This window comes from Eumetopias jubatus, unplaced genomic scaffold (assembly GCF_037043125.1).
Source record: "Eumetopias jubatus isolate StellerSeaLion01/CBP00866 unplaced genomic scaffold, mEumJub1_p1.0 scaffold_16, whole genome shotgun sequence".
Lineage (NCBI taxonomy): Eukaryota > Metazoa > Chordata > Mammalia > Carnivora > Otariidae > Eumetopias > Eumetopias jubatus.
The window spans coordinates 68039981-68062428 of NW_028274822.1; the positions used below are offsets into that span (position 1 = coordinate 68039981).

The 22448-nt window shown below is 42.3% G+C and overlaps 1 protein-coding gene across 1 annotated transcript in view; it reads right to left on the minus strand.

Moving 5' to 3' along the window:
• Nucleotides 1–16324, minus strand: part of UPB1 (beta-ureidopropionase 1) — a 54298-nt gene extending 37974 nt beyond the window's left edge. Inside the window, exons 1-2 of the mRNA XM_088019403.1 lie at nucleotides 16302–16324; nucleotides 14969–15013 (exon numbers count right to left, since the gene is read on the minus strand). Coding sequence (XP_087875529.1) covers nucleotides 14969–15013; nucleotides 16302–16324 — 68 coding nt within the window. The remainder of the gene's footprint in view (nucleotides 1–14968; nucleotides 15014–16301) is intronic.
• Nucleotides 16325–22448: the final 6124 nt, after the last annotated feature.

Here is a 22448-nt window from a genome sequence, read left to right on the forward strand (position 1 = left end):
AGAGAGTTCTAGATATATGTGTGCTAGAGACTCTAGCCCTGAAACCATTAACCATATTCACAGGAGAAAATGATTGTATGAAGTTGTAAAAACCGGAAGGAGAAGACAAGCCTCAAAATAATCCGATTAAAGGAAGGAAGATTGCAGACTGCTTAGTCACCTGAAGAGAGTAGCCCTTACAAAATGAGAGGAGATGATTGCATCACTTAAGTGAGCATTGATCAATGTGTTTGGCAGGACAAGTGGAAATGTTTTTCTCTTAAATAATTCAAGCCTGCAGCCTTCCAATTCAGTTGAAGATAGTATAAGCGTCTGCTATATATAAATGTGTATGACATACCACTGGTGAATGAGTAGAATTTAAAAGAGGAATAAGTAAAACTGTCTGTATTCAACTGAATGTTCATGAATAAAACCCCTGATGATAAATATACAATAGCCTTCAGTTGAACACATTATACAAACACAAGGAAATTCTATTTGCTTGTTGATCTGGATTATAACATACTTACACCATCCATATAGTAATATTGTAATCTGAGGGAGTCAGGCCTGATGATTTAAAGACCTTTCTATTGCTAATGTTCTATATCTCTATAAGGTAGACATAATTCAAGTTCTATGACACATTTTCATGGCTGGGTTGTTTACATTTTCCTGAGTTAATAGATTACAGAAAGTGGTGGGGAAACCAATGAAATTAAAAGAATATTAAAGTTATGGCTACGTGAGATGTGATTATATAGTATTGGTATCCTTTATTCTTTTTAAAAGATTTTATTTATTCATTTGAGACACAGAGATAGAGAGATCATGAGCAGGGGGAGAGGCAGAGGGAGAGGGAGAAGCAGGCACCCCGCTGAGCCAGGAGCCCGATGCGGGGATGCTGGGATCATGACCTGAGCCAAAGGCAGATGCTTAATGAACTGAGCCACCCAGGCGCCCCTAGTATTGATATCCTTTAACTAGTAACTTTACCATCCATTGGGAAGCAATGTTCTTATTTTATCAGAAGCAGCATAGTATGGTGGCAAAATCATAAGTTTTTAAAGTCTGGCAGAGCTCTGTATTAGGTTTATAACTAATACAAGTTACTTAACTTTTCTGGACCTTCTTTTCCTCTTCTTTAGCATAAGATGATAGGACTTGCATGTCTGGCTGCTCCAAAGGTTAAATGAAAAGTAGATCTGTTGGGGCGCCTGGGTGGTTCAGTTGATTGAGTGACTGCCTTCGACTCAGGTCATGATCCTGGAGTCCCAGGATCGAGTCCCACATCGGGGGATGTCGGACATCCCCGAGCAGGGATGTCCCTGCTCGGCGGGGAGTCTGCTTCTCCCTCTGACCCTCCCCTCTCTCATGCTCTCTCTCTCTCATTCTCTCTCTCTCACATAAATAAAATCTTAAAAAAAAAAGAAAAGTAGATCTATAAAATAATTAGCAGTACAATGCCCCACTCTCAGTAGGAGCAACCCTTCCCCATAGTGATGTTGCCACTCTTCAGAATATTTAGAAAGCCTCTCCCTGGGGCACCTGGGTGGCTCAGTCGGTTGGGCATCTGCCTTCAGCTCAGGTCGTGATCCCAGGGTCCTGGGATGGAGCCCCGCATCCAGGCTCCCTGCTCGGCGGGGAGCCTGCTTCTCTCTCTCTTTCTGCCTGCTGCTTCCCCTGCTTGTACTCGTGCTCTCTTGCTCTCTCTGCCAAATAAATAAATAAAAATCTTTAAAAAAAAAAAAAAGAGGAAAGCCTCTCCCTAAACTGCCTACAGAGCCTGTGGCACAACCTCTAGAGCATTAGTGTTGATGCTCAAGAAATCCAGTTTGTTTTTTAGGGGGGACGGTAGATTTTATTTTTGAAGAAACAAAAACAAGAAAAGTTAACTCAGAGCTAAGTTAATGGGTGATCAGGTTTGCGATGTTAACAAGTGTGTTAACAAGTGTGGGTTATAGATTGACCCTGAAAGCAACTCCAGAGCCAGCAATTTCCAGAAAAGTGATGAACAAAAACAGCATTTTTGGAATTGGTCTCAGATAAGTTCTTGTATGTTTAAACATCAGCTTTATTACATTATAATCATATCTCATTTCTGTGGAAAGGATGATATAAAACAGCATTGATAATAGAGACTAGCAGAATGTGAGGAGAAAATAAAACCATAGAAAATACATAGAGGCCATCCTACTGGCAGAGAGTTAATTAAAATGTTTAAAAATTCTTTCTTTATATACAACTCAAGGCTGGGTACTAACAATTTTAAAAGTCACATTTCTAAATCTTACTATATTAAGGCCTTTTACATTCTCCCAGAGCAGAGCAGTCCTACTTTGTCTTCAACTCAGTATACCTTCAAACGAATATGTCTTTCCCTTATTAACATCCTTCTTTAAGCTTCCCAGACTTCCCAGACTTCAGTCTGGGGGCACCTGGCTGGCTCAGTCAGTGGAGCATGCAACTCTTGATCTCAGGGTTGTGAGTTCGAACCCCACGTTGGGTGTAGAGATTACTCACAAATAAAATCTTTAAAAAACAAAAAACTTACATTAAACCTGTTACTGTCCTTTCTGCCTTTGAAACGTCTTGCATTCTGCCCCTTTTCCAGTCTTACTGTATCCACCATCATTACCTTCCTCGCTGGAGCTCGCCTGGATCACTGTATTAGCTAGGAAGCTCATTTCTCTGATTTCTTTTGTCTCCTGACAGAGCTGTTTTACATTAGTTTTCCTAAAATAACACTCCCATCTTGGGTAGGTATCTGTTACAATACCTAACACATTGATTTATGAATAATTATTTATGAGGTACTAATTTGAGTACCTGTCTCTGGTTGGATTTTGAAATCTTTGAACACAGGAACTATGTTCTTTATCTGTGCCAGTAGTACAGGGCCTTGCACACAGCTGTGTGGACTCAAGGAAGTTATATAACTATTCTGTGCTTCAGTTTCTTCATCTGTAAAATGGTGATAATAGTCTCTATCTCAAAGCTTTGCTGTGTTAAGAGTATGTGTGTGTGTGTATCAAAAGATAGCTTTTATGTTATGATAGCTTTTGTATATGATTGTTTTTGCATTATTATTAACACTCAAAAAAGTTACAGCTTTCTAATTCAAGGTAAACTCCTTTTTTCCTGACTCTCTGAGGGCCTCTGCTTTCGGGACCACCTTATCTCTCCAGGTTAGTCTCACTGTCCCCTAACATAGTCTCTCATTCCCATTAGGCCACGCTCCTTTTTGTCCATCCAGTGCACTGTACTGTTTACTGGCCATTTCCATCCTGGAGCATCCTTCCCCTTCCACCAATGCCCTCACAAACCCCACCCATATCCTTTAAGGTCCTCAGGAAGTATCTCCTCCTGTGGGAGGCCTTTATCAGCAGTTCCATCTTACACTCACCTCTCTCTTCTGAGATCCTCTGGCATTTGGACTTTGTATCTCAGTTTAGGTACCTAATACTGTAGTTTCTTATGTTTCTTTTGTCCAGTATACTACCTAGAGTATAAGCTCCTAGAGGATAGGGACCATATTATATTTCTTTTGTATTCTCTACTATACACGGTATTGTTCTGGGCTTGTATTCATTCATTTGATGTGCTTTCTTTATGCATATTTAATGACTCTAGTAGGCAGTGGGATACAATAATTAATAAGAGGTGCCTCCATTCTAATGGGGAGCTAGAGATGTAAATATTCAGGATTTTGTAGGGTCACTGCTATGGAAGACTTTAGAGCAGGTGATTAATGCTCGGATCTGTTAATTAGATAAATCACAGATCTGAGGAGAGGGACTGGAAGTCAGGGCCTTCAGTCTGGAGCATCAGTTGTGGCATGACAAAGGCCTGAACTAAGGCACTGGAAATAGGATGAATTCAGGAGATATTGTGAGAATTAAAAGGGATTTGTGACCATCCAAATACAGACTATGGAGTATAGACAATACACTCAAGATGACTCAGGTTTCTTCCTTGAGAATTGGTTTGATGGTGGAGCCATTTAGGAAACAGGAGCCATGAGGGAAAAAGAGCAAACTTGGAGATTTAGATACCTATGGAACTTCCAAAGAGAGATTCCTGTGACCAGCTGGAAATTCAGGTCTGGAACCTAAGGATTAGAATTTAGACTAGAGAGAGAGAGAGCTGGGAATCTTAGTAAATAGTGGTGGTTGAGTCCATGGGAAAGGAAGAGATCACCTGAACACAGGATGCAGAAAGATGAGAGGTAGAAAGTGACTGAGACAGCAGTGTTCAGAGAAGTTAGAGGAGATGCAGAAATGAGCAGGCCGCCCAAGGTCAGAGTGCCAGGTAGTAGTTAATTCTTGAGGGGTCAATTCACAAGAGTTAATTGAATTCAGAGTTGAGGAGAGCATTGAAATGGGCTAAGCTGTCCCTAGTAGTTCAATATATAGTGGCCAAAATGAATTGAATAGGGAGAAGAAGGGACAACTGTGAGATTAAGCTTTGAATAAGCTTGGAACGACAGGAAGGAGAAAGAACAGTTCATTGCTTGAGGATGAGATCTGGCTTTTTTAAAAATGAAACTCTTTTGAACATTTTTGTGAAAAAAGGGGAAGGAGCCAGAATAGGGAGAAGGCGGTATCTGCTGTGTGCTAGGCTATCTCCTAACACTTTTATACATTCTTTCATTCCATTCTCATAATCACCTTGAAGTGGGGGTCTCCTGTCCACTTGACGTGTGAGGCTCAGCAAGGCTAACTAACTTGCCCAGAGGGGTGAGGATTTGTTGGACTACAAAGACCAAACACTTGCCTGCCACATGTTGTTTCCAGGCTCATTCCCACCCCTTTAAAATTTGTTGGTCCAGGGGCACCTGGGTGGCTCCGTCATTAAGCGTCTGCCTTCGGCTCAGGTCATGGTCCCAGCGTCCTGGGATCGAGTCCCGCATCGGGCTCCCTGCTCGGCGGGAAGCCTGCTTCTCCCTCTGCCACTCCCCCTGCTTGTGTTCCCTCTCTCGCTGTGTCTCTCTCTGTCAAGTAAATAAAATCTTTTTTAAAAAAATTGTTGGTCCAGATTTAGAAGGAGGTGGGAAAGAATGAGACCAAGGTCACTGTATAGAGACTGCCTGGGGAGCAGTAAGGACATTATCTCATGACAAGGAGCAGGACGTGAGGAAAAACGTGAACAGAGTAAGGCCTGCAGTTGGACACAGGGAGCTAAGGGGACATACCGAGCCTTAGTTGGTCATCCCCTTAGAAGAGGGAGCAGAGGAGGGTAGTGTGAGAATAAAAAATGCTAATTGGATGATTGACAGAAATCATCAATGAATAGCAGTGTTTAAAATGCTTTGGTAGGGGCATCTGGGTGGCTCAGTTGGTTGAATGTCCGACTCTTAATTTTGGCTCAGGTCATGATCCCAGGGTTGTGAGACTGAGCCCTGCATCGGGCTCCGTGCTGGGTGTGGAGCCTGCTTAAGATTCTCTCTCTCCCTCTGCCCCTCCCCCCTCAAAAAATAAAGTAAAATAAAATGCTTTGGTAAAAGAAGGGAAAGTTGGTTAAAGATTTTTTTTATCCTATCTGAAAATGCTTTCATTTTCTTGAGATTTAAAAAAAGGAGAAGGCAAAAAGGAGCCAAGTTAAAAAAAAAAAAAAGGACTTCTAAAAAAGGGGTAGGAAGAATTGGAAGATCAGTATATGGTAGAAAAACGATATGAAAGCATTTTTATGTTTATATAAATTTAAGTTCCTATTCCCTAAAGAATAAGGGATGAGGTATCAAAGGACTCCACATTCTTAAGATGATATAGGGAACCCAAGGCCTTCTGATACAACAGAGAGCATTGAACCCTGGAGTGAAGAGACCTGCCTCAGATCCTGGCTCTGTCGCTAGGCAATTCCCATCATCCCACTAGGTCTATTTTCTCAGCTGCAAAATCTAGGGATTGATCTATGATATCCGAAGTGCCTTTGAGCTTGGAATATCTGTGCTGGTGTTTAGATATGGTATAACATAATGGTTAGGAGCACAGACTCTGGAGTCAGGATGCTACACTATCTCAGCACCTCCTACCCAAGTTGTATGACTGTGGGCAAGTTATTAGCTTCTCTGGGCCTCAGTGTCCTCATCTGTCAACTAGGGATACTAATAGTAAATAACCCACTGAATGGTTATGAAGATTCAATGAAAAAAACCTATAAAAAGTGCCTGACAACAATAAGGTTCCATTTACCTTCTGTTCCTTGCAACCTTGGTAAATGGAATTAACCAATTGGAGTTTGCCAGGTTCCCCTTTTGGGAAAGGAATGAAAGGAATCTTCAAAGATCTGACTGGTCAGGACCTCTGAGTTATGATTCAGCCACAGTCAACTGTCAAATTTTCCCACAGCTCAGTGGAAAGTCACTGAAGACTCTGCGAAAACAGTGCCACCCCTCCTTCAGTGTTTCTCAGCTGGGATGCGCCGCTGACTCTGGAGGTCTGACTGTATCAGTGTTGTGGCAGGGAGAGGATCTAAGCAGGCTTGGTAGATTTACCAACCCAAGTACTAAGTGTCTGCGGGTGCTTCTGCTGTGCCAACAACGTTGCAAGGCTCAAGCCTGTGAGAGTTCATTGTCAACCCAAGTGTGGGGCACCAAAGAAGAAAAGTTGGGAGTGTGGGTCGTTTTTCCAGGCAGGAACAATGATGTAGTGACTGTCAGGTTATTTCAAAATTCGGAATCTCAAGTCTTCATCCCCCACACCTTTCTCTGTGTGTAAAGTTAAGATTATGGACGCCACCTTGAGAGAGAGCACTTATTAGTGATAATCACTAAGATTTTTAAGTTTTGTCAAATTACCCCAAAGAAGCTTCATCTATTAAGTGTAACTGGCCAGAGTTTAAACAAAAGTGGACACACCCACACATTTGCTGATGTCTTTTGAAATGTTCTTATGTCACTTACCCAAATTTGAGCTCAAGAGCCCTTTTATTGATTAAATGTTTCTCATGTGTCCTCTTTTTAGCCCTGCAGAAGAAACTTGCAGCTAGGCCTATACCATGATGTTCAAGTAACTGTTGGTGATCTGGGCCAAAGTTCTTTTTACTTATGTTTGCTCTTTCAAGAGTGGACATGGTATGGTACAAGGCTGGTCTGGATTTTTCCTTGCATTGAGGCCTACTCAATACAAGAATAGGCTTTAAAACCTAGGCCTCTTGTCTAGGGGGGAACTCCCTTAGAGCTGATCCAGGACTAGATCCTTGATGCCACTCACCAGACACTGGTCATCACAACACACCTTTTAATAGCATTTTAGGGGTCCTGACATCTCCACTCTGAAAATTTCTGCCCTTGGCCTCACTATCTCTCTGTGTACTTTTTTGTCTTTAGGTAGATCCCTGGGGTCTCTGCCCTTTGCAAAATAATCTACTCCATGGTACTTGAAATGCCGTATTACATAAAATATTTTTGTAGATAAAGATACTGAGGCCCAGAAAAGATAATTGAGTTGCCCAAGTTCTTACAAACACTCATTAACAGAGGTCAAGCCCAGAATGCTGATTTCTCTGAATCCTACTCCCTGTTGACTCTGTTAAACTAGTGAGCATCTTCTTTTAAAGGAGCGGTTAGGATGAGTGAGGGAATAAGACTCTCAGTGAAGAAAGGATAGAACCGAGGCAGAGAGAGGGCTCCGTGTAGGCAGAAGGCCCGGCAAGCGGCGGGTACCTGCTTTTGGGCAGGGAGAGGAGGTGCCACAGGGTTAGAAAAAGGCACAGAAAGAGAGTTGAGAGACCACCACTGCATCCTTGGCCTACTCAAAAATCTCACCCAGCCAAACAGATATAAATGTCCCTCTAGAACTTACTATTTCTACAGCTGTGAAATAACTGCTGCTTATCTTTCCTCCAGGAGATTCCTTGGAATGAAACCAATGGGAGATCAGGGTTTGGGAGAGTCTCATCAGAGCAGATGGGCCAGCAGCAGCCAGAAAGCTTGTTGCCTTTGGCTGGGAGCACCATCCTGGATCTGAACGTCTTATGAGTAAACCCCAGCAGGCTCAGCCTTAGGCCAGAGTGAAGTTGGCCTGCTTCTCCTTGAAGAGGAACCTTATGTACTCCCCCATCTTCCCTCCTCTCTTGCTGATTTCAAAAATCACGTTCTCAGAGAGCTCTTCAACTTAAAACTATGTTGCCCATTAGCAGACCTGGGAGGATGGCTTCTTAGTGCTTTTGGTCCCTTGGTATATTTGGAAGTGCACTGCATGACCGGTCAGGAGGCCTGGGTTCTGGTTCTTGCCCAACCGCAATTTTCCTTGGGGCTGCGGGCAAATTATTCTTCCCTAGGCCACAGATTTTCCTAACTATAAGTTTGTTTATAATAACAATAGCTTCCATTTAGGAAATGTTCATTACCATGTACTAGATATAATCTCATAGCATTCTTTCAGTAGTGTCCTATGAAATAGGTACTGTTATTGTCCCACCTTACAGATAAGGAAACTGAGGCTTAGAATTCTCATTCCCTAACCACCCTATTTAAATCACCAGTCCCCACCCCTGGCCAACACCCCTTTCTCTGCTTTATTTTAGACATGGCACTTCTTACTACCCGAAATACTACATATTTTACTTTTTTGTTTGCCCTTTCCCTGGTCAAGACTTGTAAACTCCATCAGGGAATGGATTTTGTCTTTATGTTCTTGTTGTTGTTCATTTGGGCTTAGAATAGTGCCTGGCACATGGTAGGGACTCAAATATGATGAATGAATGAATTGTTGGTAGGAGTATAAATTAATATAGACTCTAGAGAAATCAATTTAGCAATATTAATATTTAATGCACATATTTGATATGTTGACACTGCAATACCAGAACGAGGAATTTATCCTGTAGATGATATCATCAGGCATGTGCTTAAAGTCATTAGTGCAGGGATGTTTACTGCAACACTTTTTGCTGTATAAAAGGACTAAAAACAATCAAAATGCTTATCAATAAAGGAATTCATTAAATAAATTGTGGTGGATCCCTACAGTGGAATTCTATGCAGGAGCAGGGAAGAATAAAGTATATCTGCATGTGCTGATATGCAACAACACGAGAAATATTAAGTGAATTGGGAGAGTTCAGAACAGAATATGACTTCCTTCATTTGAATTAAAAGAAAAAGAGGGGCGCCTGGGTGGCTCAGTCATTAAGCGTCTGCCTTCGGCTCAGGTCATGATCCCAGGGTCCTGGGTTTGAGCCCCGCATTGGGCTCCCTGCTCCACGGGAAGCCTGCTTCTCCCTCTCCCACTCCCCCTGCTTGTGTTCTCTCTCTCGCTGTCTCTCTCTGTCAAATAAATAAATAAAATCTTTAAAAAAAAGAAAAAGATATGACAGATTTTCACATATCCTTGTTTATGCCTGGCTGTTTCTAGAAGGAGAAACAAGAAACAAATAGCTGCCTGTGGGGGTGGCCAGAGGTTCTGGGTTGGGATGGAGAACATACTCTTACGGTACACTCTTGTTTTTTAAGTTTTCCTTTTTAGCAGTTTTATTGAGATACAATTCACATATCATACAATTCAGCCACTTAAATTGTTTAATTCAGTGGTTTTGCTGTATCGCATTATAAATTTTTTTAAATTGTGGCAAAATATGTATAATATAAAATTTGCCATTTTAACCATTTTTAAGCATATATTCAGCAGCATTAATTACATTCACAAGGTTGTGCAACAATTTCCACTATCTATCTCCAAAACTTTTTTTATTCCCCAGACAGAAACTCTGTAATCATTATAATAGTCTTTTGTAGTATTTGATTTTTTTTAATAGAGGGAGACAGGGGAGGGGAGGGCAGAGGGAGAGAGAGAATCTTAAGGAGGCCCAGAGCAGAGCCCAACGCAGGGCTCAGTCTCATAACCCTGAGATCATGACCTGAGCCGAAATCAAGAGTTGGACACTTAACCGACTGAGCCACCCAGGCGCCCCTGTAGTATTTGACTTTTTTTTTTCTTTAAAGATTTTATTTATTTATTTGACACAGAGAGACACAGCGAGAGAGGGAACACATGCAGGGGGAGTGGGAGAGGGAGAAGCAGGCTTCCCGCCGAGCAGGGAGCCTGATGCCGGGTTCGAACCCAGGACCCTGGGATCATGACCTGAGCCGAAGGCAGACACTTAATGACTGAGCCACCCAGGCGCCCCTGTAGTATTTGATTTTTAAAAGTCTTGTGCATGTGTTACTTTTTTATTTGAAAAATTAATTTCAAAAAGAAATTAAATCAGGTTTAGAAAATTTATTAACTTGTCTAAGATCCCATAGCTCATATTCCATGGCAGCAACCACCAGTGTAATTATAAGAGAATAGAAATTCTTACAAAGAATCAGGTTTTAGTCAGTAAGGGGTGTTGGATATCATCTAATACCTTCATTTTACATAGGAGATAACAGACTCACAGGGGTAAGGTAGCCACCCCAAGTCAGGATGTCCATCAGAAGCAGGCCTCCTGATCCACGAGATGCTGTTCAGAGTAGATCACAGAAGAGGTCTCTTGCCCCTTGACAAAGAGTGAGGCTTGGGTCCCTCCTGCGCAAAAGGGGATTTAGGTTGTTCTTCTACGTCCCATGTACCTATACTGCTTACTAGTAGGGAATAGGGCCATTGTACCCCGATATCATTGTTTCTGTGTATCTGAAACCATGTAGCAAACCTTCAGGACCTATCTCAATTTTTTACTTCCAAGAAAATGTCTCTGATTGCCCTAGCACATCCAAGTCCCTACTTGATTCTTAACTCTTATAAATATTATTATTTAAAGCACATAAGTAGCAATCAGAGAATGATGTGAGACATTTTATAGCTATGTCAATTTATGAATCCATTCTGCCCACTAGTGTAAGCTCCAGGAAGACGGGAATTGGGAGGTTGATTCCTTGTAGTAGGTACACAATAGATGGTTGATTGGGTTAATTGAGTTGAAAAATAGCTATGGTATGAGATGTAAGTTGTCTTTGTTTTTTGGGATATTAGTTTTTCAAAGGGTTTTTCTTCGCCTCCTGGCAGAGATGCCTACTGGATCACAGGACATTGAAATTGATGGAAGTTGTGACTATCCCGTTCCCCAGTTACTGAGAGCCAAGTATGATCCTTCTTTTGTCACACTTATCTTGACATTAATAACACCCTCATTTATGTGATTGCTTACAGTTAATCTTCTCCTCCTTTCCTCCACCCCCAACAGACCGGAAATTTCACAAGAACAGAGACCATGTCTGTCTTGGCTCACCATCTTATCTCCAGCACCAAGCCTGGTATTCAGGTATTCAAGAAATACTTGTGGAACGAACGAATGAATGAATGAATATATCACTTTGTTTTATGAATGAGGAAACAGAGGTCCAAAGAGGTGTGGTTCTTAATGACAAAGTTGGGGTAAGAAGTCTGATCTCCTAGTTCCCAGGCCAGCCAGTATTCTTTCTACTTTCCTTTGTGTTCTCTCAGTATTGGGGTTGGAACATCTTGGAGTCTAGCCTAACCCCTTCATCTTACAAATGGGAAACTGAGGCCTAGAAAGGGGAAGGACTCACCCAAGTTCATAGAAGGCAGCACTGGCAGAGCCAGGCCTAGAACCCAGGTCTCCTGACTCCCAAGCTAGTGCTCTTTTTTTGTAAAGGCATAGAAAAAAAACAAAGCTGAATTGGGCTTATTGCCAAGCCCCTGCAGGAGGTCACATAGCCAAGCAGCTCTCAGAGTTCCTTGTCTATTCTTAGCCTGAACTTTTAGTGACTCTGGTCTTCAGCAGCCTTTTCCCCCCCTTTTCCTTTGCATTTGATTTTTTTGTGTATATGTGCTGCGTGTTTTAAATAAATGGTGCTACGTGTAGGAAATGGGCTTTAGCACAGTCCTGCTACGGAGGCCCTGAAAAGAATAAACGTGAGAGAGGGGCCCTGAGAAAACAATTGGCTTCCCTTCTCTGAAGTGACCCCAGTGCCCCAGAGCCACCCTCTGTTACCTCTCGTAACTGCCAACAGAAGGCTAAGCTCCTCACACAATAAGAAGGAAATCACTAGAAAGAACTTATAAGGAGAATTGGCTGTTAGTATTGGCTGCTGATGCCTCACTTTGATGAAGACTAAAAATTAGTTCTTCCCAAGCTGTGGTTCCTCTTCTAACTTCTACTTTAACTTCCCACCTACAAGGTGTTTTGATAAGCAGGGGGCTTAAACAGCAGAAATTTATTTCTCACAGTTCTGGAGGCTGGAAGTCCAAGATGTCAGCCACCAAAAATGAACTAAACCTCCTTTCTTATACAAAATTCTAGCTTCTCAAAACCTTTCTCTACCTTGCCAATACTTAACTCTGAGCGAGTAATTTAAGCAGCTACTGACTTTAGGTTATTTGGAAAGGACTAGAAACAGAGGATAGAAGGTAGCTAATGTTGCAAAAATGTAAAATGACCAATGAGATAAACAGTTCTACATCAAGTTCAAAGAAGGCAGAAGCTTCTCTGGGCTAGGCAAGGTCAAAGCCAATTCAGGGGAGCAATTTGAACCAAGGCTTGTGTATAGTTATCTACTGCTATATAACAAATTACCCCACTTTGTGTATTAGTTGTCTATAGCTGAGTACCAAATTACCTTCAAACTTAGTGGCTTAAAACAATAAATATTTATTATCTCACAGTTTTCATGGGTTAAGAATCTAGGTACAGCTTAGCTGGGCTCCTCTGGCTCAAGGTTTCTCATGAGGATGCAGTTAAGCTCCAAGGCTGAATAGGGAGGGTAGAGGAGAAAACAATTTCAAGCCCCCTGAAGTGGTCATTGGCAGGCCTCAGTCCCTCATAACACAGGCCTCTCCGCAGAGCTGCTTTAAGACTTGGTGCTGGCTTCCCCTGGGTGAGAGACTTAAGAGAAACCAAGATAGAAGCTTTGGTCTTTTTGTAACCTAATCTCAAAAGTGATATCCCATCACTGTTGCTGATTGTTTTCATTAGAAGCAAGTCACTAGGTTCAGCCCACACACAAGTGTGTGAATACCAAGAGGCAGAGATCATTGGGGGGTCCTCTCAGGGGCTAACTACCACACTTTGCTGGATGGATAGGATTAAAATAAGGTATAGAAAGCAATCCAGGTACGGGATAAGAGTGAAAGTACAAAGTTTAGAAATGTTTCACTGGGATGATTTGTTTGGAGAAAGGCATTTGAGTAGGAGTGTAGAAGGTAACTGAAGAGGTTGTCAGGACCCAGACTGAAATGGATTTTTAAATGTCCGGCCATAGAATTTATTTTTATCCTCAGGCTCTTGTCTATATTTCCCACATTCAACTGTATGATTTAGAATAGAAACTGGCATGTAGTAAGTGATCAAGAAAATCTGCTGAATGAATAAACCTATGAAGTTAATTAATGTGTAGGGAGTACTGCAGAATTGCCAGATTTGTCTTTTTAATTCTGACAGAATTCAAGCTCAAAAGAAGCCCACATAATTACTCTCGGAGCTCCCAACCAAGATTTAAACTTTGTCTCCTATTTCTAAGGTATCATTATTCAAATTACCTAGCACATCACAAAGAGTAAAGTTAAGCTTTACTCATGGGCCTACATCTTTCCCTTGTACTAAAAGCTCTTTAAACAGTTTATCATTCTGTTGCGCTTCAGAATCTTGGTATATAGGCAAAAGAAAACAAACTTAGTGTCTAAGAGCAGACAAAGCTGGTCTCCATTCACTCAGCAATTCAAGCATAATCCATTAACTGGACAGGACAAGCTTCTAACACCTGGTCCTGACCACCAGCCACACTGCCTCCTCCCTTTGCTGGCTGGCCAGAGTGCCTCTAGGAACCATTTTTGTGCATTATCCTTCAGTATGAAGGGAGAATTTGTTCTGGGGAAGCAGAGCTGTTAGGTGAGTGTACTAGTTTGCTAGGCTGCTGTAATAAAATACCACAGAACAGGGGGCTTAAACAGCAGAAATTTATTTCTCACAGTTCTGGAGGCTGGAAGTCCAAGATCAAAGTGTCAGCAGGTTTGGTTTCTCCTACCTCTTCTCTCCTTGGCTTTGCAGATGGCCACCCTCTTGCTGTGTCCTCCCATGGCCTTTTCTCTGTGAGCACACATCCCCTGGTGTCTCTTCCTCGTGGTATAAGGACACAGTCCTATTGGACTAAGGCTTTACTCTTATGACCTCCTTTACTCTTAATCACCTCTTTAAAGGCCCTGTCTCCAGACACAGTCCCCCTGGGGGTTAGGACTTCATTATAAGAATCGGGGCTGGGGGCACAATTCAGTCCATGACAGTGGGCAAGGTTTATTCTACATGTGCTTCCCATCACCTCATCCATCTCTTCTAAAGGAATGATATTCTCTCATTTGTAGAGATGGTGATCAATAATTCTTAAAAATTCTTCACATCCACTGTCTCACGTGACATTACAGTAACCTCCAAGAAAGCAGAGGTGGCGGTTACCTCTCCTCTACAGAATTGGAAACCACCCAGATGAGGGTTCACAGGTTCTCCCAATCACAAAGTCTAGAGTCCGGTTTCTGGCTCCTGCGCCAGTCCTCTTTATGCTCGGCCTTGAAGTTATCTGCTCTTGACCACTCAGTGGTCACTTAACCGACTGAGCCACCCAGGCGCCCCTGTAGTATTTGACTTTTTTTTTCTTTAAAGATTTTATTTATTTATTTGACACAGAGAGACACAGCGAGAGAGGGAACACATGCAGGGGGAGTGGGAGAGGGAGAAGCAGGCTTCCCGCCAAGCAGGGAGCCTGATGCCGGGCTCGAACCCAGGACCCTGGGATCATGACCTGAGCCGAAGGCAGACACTTAATGACTGAGCCACCCAGGCGCCCCTGTAGTATTTGATTTTTAAAAGTCTTGTGCATGTGTTACTTTTTTATTTGAAAAATTAATTTCAAAAAGAAATTAAATCAGGTTTAGAAAATTTATTAACTTGTCTAAGATCCCACAGCTCATATTCCCATGAAGCATCACTACCTAGGCTCTAACTGCCCACATCTTCTTCCTCCTGCCCTCCTCCATCAAAATTTACCCACCTTTCAAGGTCCTTCCATTTGATTTTCAAAGTGACAACTAGATGGCTGAAAAAAAAACCAACAACCCTGTTGTTAATGATCCACGTTGATTTGTTAGTGAGAGATTACTTAGGGGGGATCCTGGCCAAACAGATTAACAATCTATATTTTATAGCTTGCAAAACATTTTCTTCACATACCACATCTAACTTACTTCCATTCTAACCAAAATTCTGTGAAGTAGATGCTATTATTATCCCTGCTTTTTAGAAAAAGAAACAGCCTCAGAGATTAGGTAGCCAGCCTAAAATCACACAGGCAAGTAACAGAGGGGGAACTTGAACCAAATGCTATGTGTTCTTTTTACTTTGTCTTACTCCACTGCCAAACTTCACCAGTTCGTTCAGAATAGTATTTTTTTTTAAAGATTTTATTTATTCATTTGAGACACAGAGATAGAGAGAGCATGAGCAGGGGGAGAGGGAGAAGCAGGCTCCCCGCTGAGCCAGGAGCCTGATGTGGGGTGCGATCCAGGACCCTGGGATCATGACCTGTACCAAAGGCAGATGCTTAACCATCTGAGCCACCCAGGCGCCCCCAGAACAGTATCTTGTTACACTGATGTTTTCCTCTAAATATTCCGAGATGTGGCCCCTTCCCTTCCCTGTCTAATCTGTGCTGACCTACCATCTATTGAGCTTCCACAGTGTTGGGACTTGAGTCCAGTTCCTTTCCTATTTAGCTGGGGTGACCACAAAGACTTTTTTTCCTTTTCACTAGGCTTTTGTTTCTTCATCTGTAGTTAATTTCATTGACTGGGGTCATTTTCTGGTTTGAAGGGTCTAATGAACTGTCTTTATCTTCCATTTCACTCATTCGTCAAATAGGTATTGAATACCTGCTATGTACCAGGCACTATGCTAGGTAATTTTTCCCCCTTTTTTCATTTCTTTTTTAATACAAATTTGGATCTTTGGATGTGTCCTGCCAACAGAAAACAACAATAGCGGAGAAAACACGAAAGAATGAAAAATAAGAAAGGAAAAAAACCCCCTCAAAAGGTTCTTCTCCTCCTCACCCCTTACACATTTGGGACCATAGCAGGTTTACAGAATGCAATATACAGTCAACAAAGAACAAGACAGACACCGTCCCTGGCCTTAGGGAGTTTACTGTCTTACCTGCTAGGAATGGACCCTTGAGATCATGGAGTCAAGTCCTTTAACTAAAGAGAAAAGTGAGCCATGAGGGTGAGTAAACTGTCTAGGGTCACAAAGCAGTAAGTGTCAGAGGGGGATCTAGGAAGCTGGGTCTTTTCATTCCTAGTTTAGGGTGTTTTTCTTCCACACAATACCTTGTATTGAGATCTGGCCCCATGCTGTGCCACCCCTCACTGTGGTAGCTGACAACAGGACTCAGTCTCAGAAACTTCCCCTGTGGAGTCTCCATTTCAACCTCCAGAAGCAGAAACTTTCCAGTTTTCACTGAAATTTAAGACACAAGTGTCTTAAGAATCAAAGTCTGATGTTCCGGGTATGAACCAACCCAGAAGCAGGACTGCCTTCTCATTCTTTTCATGCTGCCAGCACCAGAGTCTGTCACTTAGCAGAGCGCATAGTTTTCTGTCCCACTCACTACATTTCTATCCCTTGCTCTTCTCCAAATTAGGACCTGAAGCAGCTGGCTGTAGATCCAGGCCCTGCGCACTCGGCATTCTATAGACATTTATTCACAAAACCCTCACAGCATTGCCCAAGGTGAGATGCTGAGAGTTAGGCTAAGCAACTAAGTCACTGAGGCAGCAGTAAGCACAGGTGTGGGATTAGCCCCCATGCTACCTCCCTAATGGAAGCACCTTCACACATGTGTTTCGCATGACCTGCAGCAGCTCAGCAAACCTGGCACCAGCAGGTTAGCACATAGATGTGGGACACCTGCTGGCTCTGTAGGCCCTCAGTAAGTGTTAATGTCACACTACTCGTTCACCACACTCATTTTTAAATTATTTTTTAAATTTTATCAACGTTATACCAGGCACATAATTTAAAAAGTCAACCAGTTCTACAAGGTTAATTAAGACAAAGAGCAGTCCTCGGCCTCTCTCCACCTACTCCCCTCCCCCCATTTCCCTTTCCCTAGAGGGACCATTTTCAAGTTGTTTAAGTAATTCTTTTACCTATCTATAAATAACATGTTTGTGTTGCTACTTCCTGATTTTTCAGTTCAGGCGTTATCTGTTGACTTCCCACAATGGGAGGTGAGGATTCAGCTCCCTTTACTCTACTCCCCCCTTTTACGCACATGCACGCTTCCCAGGCCCCCTTACTCTCTATATAGTTATATGGTAATTTTTGGTAGATCAATAATTAGTGCCCTTGTTATTATGACAGTGTAATGCCACTCACAGCTAAGCCACATAGTCAACCATGATTGTTTCTCCTTCACAACATTATCTTCTTGTTTGATTATTTTGTTTTTTCATACACGTGGGTTTCTAAGATCTCATCACTAATTAACCTTAAACTCTGCCAATTACCATGGTGTCTTCTCAGTTTGTTCTTGAGAAGGTCTCTTGGAGCCTTCTCTCCTGCTGGAGAGCTGGGGGAGACCGCACAGCTGCCACCCTGGAACCTCCCTTTACTACCATCTGGGGAATTCCCTTGCCTCTTTCCTGTGTTGGGTCATCTGTTTCTGGATCCTGTGTCTTCTCATTTCCTGCTTTCTTCCCTCTTTTTGATGACATATTTTCTACAACTTCCTGAGAGTTCATGAGAGGGAAATTTTTTGAAATCGTGTGTGTCCGACTGCCTCAGAACGTTGATAGCCTGGCTCCATTGTCTTCTAGCTTCCAGGGCTGTGGTTGAGGCCAAAGCCCTTTTTGCATGTGACCTTGTAGGATTTCTTTGTCCCCCGTGTTAAGAAATTTCACAGTGACATACCTATTGTGCTGGCCACTCAGTGGCCCTTTCAATCTGAAAACTCATGACCTTTGATTCTGGAGTGTTCTCAGTTTGTATCCTTTGTTGTGTTTCTAAAACTCCTGTGATTCAGCTATTCAGATGAATTTCTTATCTGTTCCTTCCTAGTTTCTATTCCTTTTTGCTCTACTTTCTGGGAAATTTCCTCAATCTGTCTTCTAATCCTTTCATTAAGGTTTTCATTTCTGATGTCATAATTTTTCTTTCTAAGAGTCCCCATTGGAGACTTTGCCCTTGGGGGGAAAAATATCCCTCTTTATGGAGTTGTAGATATAGTGAAATTAGATGCATGTATTTAATCCATTATTTTTGCCCAATATCTCTCTATATGTTGATTATTTAATAATTCCTGCCTTGTATTTGTATCAAATCCTTTAGGCTTTAATAATGGTTTTCTATTGGTTTATATATTTGACCCTTACAATCGAGACTGTGATATCTGGATAGGACCTTGGGATTGTCTAGTTCATCTTTATCAGTTTATGGAGAGAGTACCTGATTCTCAGAGAGATGAGGTGTGCTCTTGGAAAACACTTGTTTCTGCCAGAATCTACCAGAGGTATGTGAGATGGATTATTTGGCAGGCATACAGTACTCACATAGTTTTTTGGTTTTTTTTTTTCCCACTCTTTTCCAAAAAATGTTATTGCGGTATAACAGAAATGCAATCAGTAAACTGCACATACTTAATGTGTATGATTTGATAAGTTTGGGCCCATCTATGCACTCCTGAAACCATCATCATAATCAAGATACTGATCACCTCCCAATGTTTCCCTATGCCCCTTGTCATTTCTCCCTCTTACCTACCCCCAACCCTTCCCAGGCAACCACAGATCTGTTTTCAGTCATTATGGATTAGTTTACATTTGCTAGATATAAATGTAATCATAGAATGTGATCTTTTGGTGGGAGGGGTGAAGGGTGGGGGTCTGGCTTTTTTTTTTTTTTTTCACATGTAGATTTTCTGGGTATTTTGGAGGCTATACCTAACTTTCCAGGAGGAAAGTCTTTACCAGCTCTACCTCCTTCTACGTCCTTTCTCTTCTGTACCTTCCCATCTTCCCTCTCCCGGCCGTAAGGGCTGCTGCCTGCAATGTTCTTGTCTTCTCCTTTCCATCCAAGCCTGTTCTCAGGAAAGGACCAATGTATTCCATTCACACTGAGGTGACTGATAAGGATTTTATATGTGTGATTTGGGCGATTGTACAGAAGACAAAACCTACATTTGAATTCTGCCAAAGAAATAAAGCTGTAATGATGGATTTTTTAAGCATTAGCAAATAAGTTTGGAAGAGATTTTTGGACAAGGGCATCCCCTGAAAGTACCTCTGAAAGTATATCCTGTGTAACAGAGTCCTTGTGTAAGACTGACTCTGCCTGTAGACAGGCAGGATGAATTGAAATCCCCTCTGGTCCCATTCAGAATTTTGGTTTCCTGAAATGTCAGCTATTTAGGAGCTAAGAAAAGAACTCATCTTGCTGGCTTTCCTTCCTTTTGGTCTATTTGGCAGAGAAAACAGTCCTATGTAGATGAAAGCTCACTCAGAAGGGCAGGGCCTCCTGTGTTTGGTCCTCTTGTCTCTGGTCCAGGTGAAAGGAGGTCCATCACGGGCGGAGGAGCCTGGCGAACCAGCCTGGCTCTGAAGTTGTCTTGCCTGTCTCGCTTCTCTTCTTACTGATTTTCACATTTAATCTTTAATTCCTCATTAATTAATTCACATTTAATTCTTAACAACATTGTGAAGCAAGAGAATAGGACATATTTCTCTATTTTCAAAATGAGAAAAGAGAGAGAGTATAACTTGCTCAACTTCAAAGCCTTTATCAGCACGAGCCCTGTCCGCGGGGAAGCCCAGGCTACCTGCCTGCCCCTGATGGGGAACATGGTGGTGTGAAACCTCTGGTCTACAACAGAGGAGTCAGGGCAGGGAGCAGGGTCCCCCAGCACAAACATTCCCCAGTCATTATTCCTCTCTCCATTCCCTATGTGACCATCCCCCTAGGGTTTATCATCACTTCCCATGGCCTATAGGAAAAAGCAGCTAGCCTGGGAGGGGAAGACAAGGCAATAGTCCCCAAGAGTCTGTGGGAAGGGACCTATCAGACATTTCCTTGTGAGCAGGAAGCTCAGCTCAGCACAGAGTTTCCGGTTAAAGAGGAGGACAGGCAGGTTAAGGAGGAAGAGAGGCTCAGTTTGACATTTGTTGAGTATGGACTCTCTGCCGAGAGGGGGCCAGACACAGTTCCTAACCTCAGGGTCCTTTCAGGTCTTAAATAGTGGGAAACCCAACAGTGCTTGGGAGAGGGGGGGTTGGTTGTATAGAACCCCTCCCTCAGCAACTCAGGAAAGATATGAGGCTAGACCAGGAGAAAAGACACAGGGAAGAAATGTAGAAGACCAACTTGGCTAACTTCAATATTTTGTCAGGGTTGGCCAGCCCTGTCTCAAGGGACCCCAGACTGCCTGCCAGTGTTCCCGTGCCACAGAACTCAGTGGCACAGAGGCTGTAAGCAGGAGGAGGCAGGAGAAGGGAGCAGAGCTTCCAGAGTGCTGCTTCTGGTATGAGGGCCAGCACCCCCCACTCCACCACCATGCTTTGTTTATCTGCAATGGCAAAACTCTCCACGTCAGTTTTTTTGTTTTTACAAATTGGACATCCCATGCTCCTTTTAGCCAGAGGGCAGGCATTTTTGCATCCTGAGAATAACAAAAAGTTAATTTCTCCCTTACTTCATATATTTGTGTTTTCTTATCTTTTATTTCACTTGATTCTATTAATGAGCTCATGTGATAGCCAGGCAGCTCATGTGATTATTGGCATCAGCCAGACCACACAACTGAGACTCAGAGTTTGACTTACTGAGTCACGTGGAACGTTATTGGTAAAGTCAGATCCAAACACTTCACCAGCCAGAAGGGGTGGTAGCAGCTGAGGCCACAACGATCTGAGGTTGTGTGAGGAACAGAGTGCCCCCATGCTGAGAGGTGGGATAAATTCTGTATTTACCATTCTCTGAGATTATCTGTAGCCTTACAGCATACAAGGAGTCAGAAGGCCAGGGTTCCCGTTCTAATTCTGCCAGTCATCTGCCGTGTGAACTTAGCATGACTCAACCTTTTTGGGTCTTTGGGTTTCTCATCTGTAACGTCAGCATTAAAAGGACCCAGGAATGTTTTAAGAGGAAGCTGCATGTAAATTATCTCATTAAGATTTATTGAGCCAAAAGTGAGGGAAAGGACAACAGCCATGAGCATTGGCACTAAAGGTAGGGATTCAAAGTATGGTCTAGAAATAGCTAGAGACATTTAACTTGGAGTACAGAGTAAGTGTTGATATATCAAGTTCATTCATTTTGTCTTCCATATGATAGTTCCTTGAAGGGACAGATTGCAGTTTATATATCCATTCTACTTCTGAGAGTTGCTTCAACTTTTTAGTATTACACTGACACAGTGAACACCTCTGTGCATGGTTTTATTTATATATATGTGTGTCTTTATTATATCGTATGTTTTTATTGAAGATTGAGGCCTAGAAATAGAAAATGCCAGGTCATAGGGTATTCACAGCTTCACCTATTGCATATTTCTATCTCCTCATCTCCCCACCAATACTTTAAAAAAAATTAAAATTTCAGTTTTATTATGACAAAAACAATACAAATCCTGAGCAGTCAAAAGAAGAGATGCATAGGGTGAGGTCTGGGAGGGCCCCAAACTTGAAACTTCTGTGCTGTCTCCCCATGGAGTCAGGAGGAATCACCCTCCCAGCACATCAGTGTATAACAATATGCACCGAGCATTATTAATCAGGGACCATGCCTTATCCAGTGCTCACTGTCACCCAAGCTTTGGTGTCTAGAGTTTTACTTTTTTTTTTTTTTAAGACTTTATTTATTTATTTGAGAGCGAGAGAGAAAGAGATAAAGCATGAGCTGGGTGAGGGGCAGAGGGAGAAGCAGACTCCCTGCAGAGCAGGGAGCCTGATGTGGGGCTTGATCCAGGGACTCTGGGATCACGACCTGAGCTAAAGGCAGACGCTTAACCGACTGAGCCACCCAGGTGCTCCCAGAGTTTTACTTTTATTGGGCTTTCATTACACAGGCTCATTGAATTCAGTCCCCAGGCCTCCCTCTCCCTTCCCTGAAGGTCACACTTAAAGCCCCAACCCCCTAATCACATGATTGAACCCCACCAACACTTAATTTGTTGAGTAACTATGAATGGCTGCAAAATATATTTTAATTTGCCTCTCCCTAATTACTAATGAGATTGAACTTCTTTGTCATTTTTTAAACTTTCTTTTATTGAATATATTTGACATGTAACATTGATTGTTTAAGGTGTACAGTTAGTTACTTCAATACATTTATATATTGTAATATGATTGCTGATGTGGGGATATTTATCATATCACATAATTATAGTACAATTTTATTATCTTTATCATTATACTGTACATTAGATCTCTGTGGCTTATTTACTACTCATTACAGGTTTGTACCCTTAAGCCCCATCA